The sequence below is a fragment of the Lycium barbarum genome, chromosome 5 (assembly GCF_019175385.1).
Source record: "Lycium barbarum isolate Lr01 chromosome 5, ASM1917538v2, whole genome shotgun sequence".
NCBI classification, from domain to species: Eukaryota; Viridiplantae; Streptophyta; class Magnoliopsida; order Solanales; family Solanaceae; genus Lycium; species Lycium barbarum.
In genome coordinates this window covers 142,391,632-142,399,991 of record NC_083341.1, presented here as the reverse complement: position 1 = coordinate 142,399,991, position 8,360 = coordinate 142,391,632, and the positions used below count along the sequence as shown (strand labels likewise).

Genomic DNA, 8,360 nt, shown 5'->3' with positions numbered 1-8,360 from the left:
AGAACGGTTTTTTCTAACTTACCCTTGATCAAATGCTTTAAAAAATAAGTAGCTAGCTTTTTAATGATTTCTTGATTACGTAAAACTTTTTTATTTAAATAAGGGTAAAAGTGAGAAAAAAATTAATGTCTTCTTGATTTGGTGAAACACCACTTATTATGAAACTGAAGGAGCAGAAATAGAAAAACAAATGCAACACAATTTCATTATATTTGTTTAGCATTTACTAATGCCAAACATTGATAAGTAGTCCAAACTAGAAAGATTCACAAGTTACCACACACTTAAGATATGGAATTTACCTTTCTGCCTTGGGATATTTTGAACCTAAGTCAAAAAGATAAATGCTAATTTGGCTTAGGATATTTTGAAGGCCCCTCTGAAAATCCAGCCTCTCCTTTTTTCACACTTAAACTCCGTGTTCATTTTTTAGCTTCAAATTAATAATGCTTCACTTCCACTATAAATATATAGAACCAACTTCTCACATTGAACAATTAAAGCAAAAACCTCTACCTGAAGAAAACATCTAACACTACTTTCTTACTCTCTCAACCAGCAGTCACCAAAAATGGATATTTTTCCAAGCTATTTTTTGGACCCACTTTCTGAGTCTGATACTACTAGCAGCTCACCTAATCATACTGAATATTCATCAGTGATGTTAGCTTCAAATAACCCTAAAAAGCGAGCCGGGAGAAAGAAATTTCAGGAAACTCGACATCCAGTATACAGGGGAGTGAGAAAAAGAAACTCAGATAAATGGGTCTGTGAAGTCAGAGAACCCAATAAAAAATCAAGGCTTTGGCTTGGCACATATCCAACGGTAGAAATGGCGGCTAGAGCTCATGACGTGGCAGCTATAGCCTTGAGGGGTCGTTCTGCTTGCTTGAACTTTGCTGACTCTACTTGGAGGTTGCCTATCCCAGCTTCCTCCTGCACCAAGGATATTCAGAAGGCGGCCGCTGAGGCCGCTGAATCTTTCCGACTGCCACTAAAGTCGGAAACAGTTTCAGGAGAATACATATATACTTCTGAAACGCCACAAAGTATGTTCTTTGTGGATGAGGAAGAGCTCTACTACATGCCAGGATTGCTTGTGAATTTAGCCCAAGGAATGATGCTACCTCCACCTCAATGTTTAGAAATCGGAGATCATGCCGAAATTGATGATGACATCTCTTTATGGAGTTATATTTAAATAATTAATTCTGGTTATTACTTCTTTGACAGTTATATGCAATGGGAATGCTCAAAGAATCAAAATAGAGATATGCCTATTTTGGTAAAATAATTGGATGGGGATGTAAACAAGTTTGTAATTTAGAGACAACGTAGATATTTCCAACCGCAAATCGGAAAAACATGTAGTCCTATGTTGTCCTATTATTAGAAAGTGGCTCCACCTTAATGCAAATTAATCAATGTGGCCTAGATGGACGTTGGTGCGGACGAGACTATGAGCCTATTTGGATGGGTTTATGCTTATAAGTTGCAAACAGCTTATAAGCTAAAAAAAATAAGTTGGGGTAGTCTAACTTATTTTTTTTTTGCTTATAAACTGTTTTCAGCTTATAAGCTGCTTTAGATAAGCTAAGTCAAATGAACCCAATTATTTTTTGAGCTTATTTTAAGCACAAAATGGCTTTAAGCTGGCCAGTCAAACACTCAAAAAAACTGAAAATGACTTATAAGCAACTTATAAGCCAATTCAAACGGGCTCTATTGCAGCGTCAGCATGGTCATCTAATTATAATTTGTTGACTTTGTTTAGGCAAGTGAAAAGAAAATTAGCTTTGTTATTTTCAAGCCATTGTATTTGAATGAAACAAATCCGCAAGTTACGTTAATTAATTAGGAGCTATTCATCTCTCACAAAATGTTCGGTATATTTTAGAATGTAATATCTTGCCATATTGATATTGAAAAAACTAAAATTTCTAACTTCTTTTGTAATAGCTTTTTGAGCATCTAAATTTTACGTAATGTTTTACAACCACAGAATATTCTACTGATCATGGGACTTTGGTAGCCCATACTCAGTGATGTTAACGTAAGGGCCACGTTGAAATCATAATTGGGCTTAGCCTATTATCTATATGGCGGACAACCAAACAGCCAGATGTACAACCATCATGATAATGACTAACCTTTATATATTAAGATAAAGAAGATTATATTAATGAGTACAATTTAAATCTATTGTTATAACTCTTTTCGACGAGTTTTCATATTCATGGTAATGTCATAAAGTATTCTAAAAAAATGAGTCTATGCTGGGGATGAACACCCGATCTATATTGAACAGTGAAGTGTTTAACCTGTTGAACTAGAATGTGCAACTTATAAGCTGTGTCAATTTTATATCTTGTTTATGTCATTTCTTTTTGGGTAATTAAGAAACTTTACTACCTCCTGGAATTATATACAGCAACAAAAATAACTGTAATTGGATATATGACCCCAATTGCAAATAACCACTTTGCTTACTAATAACAACAAAAACAAGCTAATAAGTGAACATAGCAATGAGTATTTTGGTCGCGCTATTTAAGTAACTAAAGTAATGAATTCTGTACTTAAAATATAACAATAAACAAAAAAATTGTACTGTAAAAATTTCATGGGGTGCTCTATTTTGATCGCGCTATTTAAGTAACGTTCGTCTTTTTTTTTTTTTTGCACGAGTACCCATTGCTTCTTCTCGCTTCTTCTTGCTCAGGCATACATGTCTAAAATTTCAGCTCATCACTACAAGTAGTTCATGCATGTATGCATGACTGAAGTGCATGCATGTGCATACTTAAAAAAATTGTGTAATGGATTTGTTATATTTGTTGTGTTTTCGACAAATTGACGATTGAGTTTAATTTGTTTAGAAGCTCATGTTCGAAATTTCAGCCCGCTTTTACATGTATGACTAAGGTGCGTCTATACATGAAATTTTTTTTTTGACAAAAAAGATTCAGATATACATGACTGAAAGTTTAGCCTGCTTTTACATGTAATTCGGTCATGTACAACTGAAGGTAAAGCATACATGAAACGTTTTAACCAAATTTTACACACATCTCAATCAAAAATGTCCGAACTTTGCCTTGGCAAGTCATACCAAACATTAAGCAAAAACGTTTGACGTTTGGCTTTCGCAAGGCCACACTTTCATACGCGAATGTCTGAAATTGTCAAAATTCAGACGTGAAGTAGTTACTCATGCAAAAAAAAAAAAAAGGGGTATTACTTAAATGGCGCAACCAAATAGGGTATTTGTGCTCTTCTCCCTCGTGTACTTGATAGATTTAGGCCTTCTTATAATTAAAATACATGCAAACTTAGAGGCTTTCGGACATAAAAAAATGTGGTATTGAAAAAAATATAATCAAATACTATTTTGATTCTTTTTAAAAATAAAAAAAAATGGAATTCATGTCCAAACAAGCCCGTAAATCCTCACAAGATAAAATAACCTAGCTAGAGAGTGAATGAGCTTCACCTGTATAATATACTAATTAGTTTGAGTCGAACCAAGTTATCTTTGGGAACATTTATTTATATAACTATCATAAAACTCTTTGATATTATTAAAAATGTAGAATTTAATTGAGCACTTTTTATTTCTATTACTCTCTCCGTCTCAATTTATATAACATTTTTTTAATCAATTTCAAAAAGAATAATATCTTTTTATATTTAATTAAAAAAAAAAATTATTTTTTTATCTTTAATGAAATAATTTCTAGCTATACAAATTTTTATGATTTATTTTAGATTATAAATTTTATTTTATTTTTATATTTTTTAAATTTCGTGTCAAATTAAACACATTTATACAAAATGGGACTTGAGTAAAGAGGTGGTCCATCAGATCACAAAATATCCAACTTAAGAGTTTGATGTTGTAGACTGTCTATCTAGGAAAACTAGCTACAATTTTAAGTCCTCTTATTTGCTAGTCTGACACATTAGCAGAATTCTCTTTTTCTTATTCCATCAATTAGACGTTAAATCAAATCATTGTTTGTCTGTTGTGGGTGATTTTGAACTCGCCTTAAATCTATGTGACACTTAACTTTGAATTTCTCAATCTGTTGTTTTATAATCATATAAATATTTATAATTTATTTTAGATTATAAGTTTTAAAAAATAAAAAAGCGTCAAAATTATTTCTAAATTTTGAAAAATAGTTCATTCATGCCCTTCGTTATACTTTAGGGCCAATTATACCCTTACCGTTATACTATGGGGTTAATTATACCCTTATGCCTAACAGCTGCCACGTGGCATCATCCCAGCCCTTCAAAATTATTTTCTCCTCAAATAACTTTTTACCCACTAAAATAACCCAACCCGACCCGAATTGTTTTTTTTCCAGCCAAGGGGTAATGGGTTGAGTCTGTATCACTTTGGCTGGAAAAAAAAATTGGGTCGGGTTGGGTTATTTTAGTGGATAAAAAATCATTTGAGGGGAAAATAATTTTTAAGGGCTGGGAAGATGCCACGTGGCAGCTGTTTGACATAAGGGTATAATTGACCTCATAGTATAACAGTAAGGGTATAATTGGCCCTAAAGTATAACGAAGGGTATGGATGAACTATTTCCCAAAGTTCAAGGGTAATTTTGGCCCTTTTCCGTTTAAAAAATCCTCCTTCTTTGTTAAACGGCTCCGTATTCAATCAAACACCATCACATAATTGAGACGGAGTGAGTAAAAAGTAATTAATTTCAAATCCGATTTCTTTATTTGCTCGAACTAATTGTATGACTATATGGCATACAAATAATGTTAATTTGGTAAGAGAACTAAATTCAACATATACATTAAATAATTTGTAAAACCTCATTACTAAAAATTCATATTTGAGAAAAGTGACTTAAAAAATTTCACCTAATAACTAGAATAATGAATTTTTGACTTAAAATATAACAATAAACAAAACACTGTGTACTTAGTGTATTTAGGATTTTTTATAATTAAAATATATGCAAAATTAGTAGACGTTTGGACATAAAAAATGTGATACCCAAAAAAAACCTAGTTTGAAAATCGAATTGGTGTTTGGACAAGCATTAATTTGAAAAACTACAAAAAATATGTGAGAGGAAAAAAATCACTTAAAATTGGTCAAAATTATTTTTCAAACTTGAAACTCATCTTCAAAAAAATTTAAAATCGTTCTAATTTGTAACCAAATGTTTTTTTAAAATTTTTTGGAAGAAAAAGAAAAAATTCATGTTCAAACAAGAAGTTAGATCATGCACCAAAACGAATACCAATGAGAAACCAAAAAAAATAAAATATGATTGTACAAATTATTGGATCCATGCTATGCAAGGGCAAACCTCCTCTAGTATGCAGTAGGAGTAGTAGAAATAGGAAAAATAAATGCGACACAATTTAATTATATTTATTCAGCATTTACTAGTGCCAAAGATTGATAAGTAGTCCAAACTAGAAAGATTCACAAGCTACCACACACTTAAAACAGGGATTTTACCTTTCTGCCTTGGGATATTTTGAAGGCCCCTCTAAAAATCCAGCCTCTCCTTTTTTCACACTTAATCTCCGTGTTCATTTTTTAGCTTCAAATTAATAATGCTTCACTTCCACTATAAATATACAGAACACTAGCTATCATAATCTATCACCTTGTAAGTGTTCTCAGTCCTCTTATTTGCTCAATCGGAATACTCATTTCCACATTCCATTAATTTGAGGTTAAATCAAACCATTATTTGTCTGTTGCATTATTAGGGGTAATTTTGGACTCCTCTCATGTATATGTCAACAATCAAATTAAATGTAATAAAAAGTAATTTATATTTCGAACCCACCTCAAAACTTTTGAAAATCTATAATTTCTTGATTTGCTGGAACTAATTGTATGAACATATGCCATACTAGTAATATTAATGTGATAAGAGAACTAAATTCTAACATATACTGAAAAAATTGTAAAACCTCATTACTGTAAATGCATATTTGAAAATAAACAAAACATTGTGTACTTGGTAGATTTAGGATTGTTTATAATTAAAATATATGCAAAATTAGTAAGCATTCGAAAAAAACATAATTTGGAAATGGAATTAGTGTTTGGACATGCATTTATTTGAGGGGAAAAAAACAAAAGTTTTGTGAATGGAAAAGAATCAATTAAACATTGGTCAAAATTATTTTTCAAACTTGAAACTCATCTGCAAAAAATGATCAAAATTGTTCTAATGTATAACCAAATGTTGTTTTAAAATGTTTTTGAAAAAATAAAAATCATGTTCAGCCTCCTCTAGTACATGGCACTCCCTCATTTCATAATAAGTGGTGTTTTCAGCCTGCACACGCCCCTTAAGAGCATACTCACTCCTAGAAAGTAAGAATTGTTTTTTCTAACTTACCCTTGATCAAATGTTTTGAAAAAGAAGTAGCTAGCTTTTTAATGATTTCTTCGTTATGTAAAACTCCTTTATTTAAATAAGGGTAAAAATGAAAGAAAAAAATTAATGTCTTCTTAATTTGATGAAACACCACTTATTCCGAAACAAAATGAAAAACAAAATAAAAAAAAACACCACTTATTATGAAACTTAAAGAGCAGAAATAGAAAAACAAATGCAACACAATTTCATTATATTTGTTTAGCATTTACTAATGCCAAACATTGATAAGTAGTCCAAACTAGAAAGATTCACAAGTTACCACACACTTAAATATGGAATTTACCTTTCTGCCTTGGGATATTTTGAACCTAAGTCAAAAAGATAAATGCTAATTTGGCTTAGGATATTTTGAAGGCCCCTCTGAAAATCCAGCCTCTCCTTTTTTTCACACTTAAACTCCGTGTTCATTTTTTAGCTTCAAATTAATAATGCTTCACTTCCACTATAAATATATAGAACCAACTTCTCACATTGAACAATTAAAGCAAAAACCTCTACCTGAAGAAAACATCTAACACTACTTTCTTACTCTCTCAACCAGCAGTCACCAAAAATGGATATTTTTCCAAGCTATTTTTCGGACCCACTTTCTGAGTCTGATACTACTAGCAGCTCACCTAATCATACTGAATATTCATCAATGATGTTAGCTTCAAATAACCCAAAAAAGCGAGCCGGGAGAAAGAAATTTCAGGAAACTCGACATCCAGTATACAGGGGAGTGAGAAAAAGAAACTCAGATAAATGGGTCTGTGAAGTCAGAGAACCCAATAAAAAATCAAGGCTTTGGCTCGGCACATACCCAACGGTAGAAATGGCGGCTAGAGCTCATGACGTGGCAGCTATAGCCTTGAGGGGTCGTTCTGCTTGCTTGAACTTTGCTGACTCTACTTGGAGGTTGCCTATCCCAGCTTCCTCCTGCACCAAGGATATTCAGAAGGCGGCCGCTGAGGCCGCTGAATCTTTTCGACTGCCACTTAAGTCGGAAAGAGTTTCAGGAAAATACATATACACTCCTGAAACGTCACAAAGTATGTTCTTTGTGGATGAGGAAGAGCTCTACTACATGCCGGGATTACTTGCGAATTTAGCCCAAGGAATGATGCTACCTCCACCTCAATGTTTAGAAATCGGAGATCTTGCCGAAATTGATGATGACATGTCTTTATGGAGTTATATTTAAATAATTAATTCTGGTTATTACTTCTTTGACAGTTATATGCAATGGGAATGCTCAAAGTCTCAAAATAGAAATATGCCTATTTTCGTAAAATAATTGGATGGGGTCCTGGGGATGTAAACAAGTTTGTAATTTAGAGACAACGTAGATATTTCCAACCGCAAATCGGAAAAACATGTAGTCCTATGTTATGTTGTCCTATTATTAGAAAGTGGCTCCACCTTAATGCAAATTAATCAATGCGTCCTAGATGGACGTTGGTGCGGACAAGACTATTATAGCGTCATTATGGTCATCTAATTATAATTTGTTGACTTGGTTTACGCAAGTGAAAAGAAAATTAGCTTTGTTATTTCAAGCCATTGTACTTGAATGAAACAAGTCCGCAAGCTACGTTAATTTGGTATACATGACAGGTAAAATGGACGGAGTGAGTAATTTTTTGCCATTTTGATATTGAAGAAAATAAAATTTCTAACTTCTTTCGTAGTAGCCTTTTGAGCATCTAAATTTTAATGTTTTACAACCACAGAATATTCTGCTGATCATGGGACTTTTGTAGCCCATACTCAGTGATATTAACGTAAGAACCTCGTTGAAATCATTTTTTTTGCGCGGATTGGCATTCATTTGGGGTGGTCTTTAATTTTTGTCCTTCAAATTGGTGGTCTTTAAGTTTTGCCCTTTGCCTAATACTCAAGGTTGTGGGTTCGAACTCCAGCTCAATAAAAAAAAAAAATCGC

The 8,360-nt window shown here is 32.7% G+C and overlaps 2 protein-coding genes across 2 annotated transcripts; both read left to right on the top strand.

Annotated features, from left to right (window-relative positions):
* The first annotated feature begins 294 nt into the window (after positions 1-294).
* LOC132642016 (dehydration-responsive element-binding protein 1A-like) lies at positions 295-1,218 on the top strand. Its single transcript, XM_060359237.1, has one exon. It carries the CDS (start codon positions 572-574, stop codon positions 1,199-1,201), a length of 630 nt encoding a protein of 209 aa, XP_060215220.1. The 5' UTR covers positions 295-571; the 3' UTR covers positions 1,202-1,218.
* A 5,648-nt stretch (positions 1,219-6,866) lies between these two features.
* Positions 6,867-8,148, top strand: LOC132642015 (dehydration-responsive element-binding protein 1A-like). Its single transcript, XM_060359236.1, has one exon. It carries the CDS (start codon positions 6,991-6,993, stop codon positions 7,618-7,620), a length of 630 nt encoding a protein of 209 aa, XP_060215219.1. The 5' UTR covers positions 6,867-6,990; the 3' UTR covers positions 7,621-8,148.
* The last annotated feature ends 212 nt before the right edge of the window (positions 8,149-8,360 follow it).

What these genes read in the sequence shown, in the direction of transcription:
- LOC132642016 (XM_060359237.1), top strand. Translation starts at nt 572, where the DNA reads ATGGATATTTTTCCAAGCTATTTTTTGGACCCACTTTCTGAGTCTGAT.
- LOC132642015 (XM_060359236.1), top strand. Translation starts at nt 6,991, where the DNA reads ATGGATATTTTTCCAAGCTATTTTTCGGACCCACTTTCTGAGTCTGAT.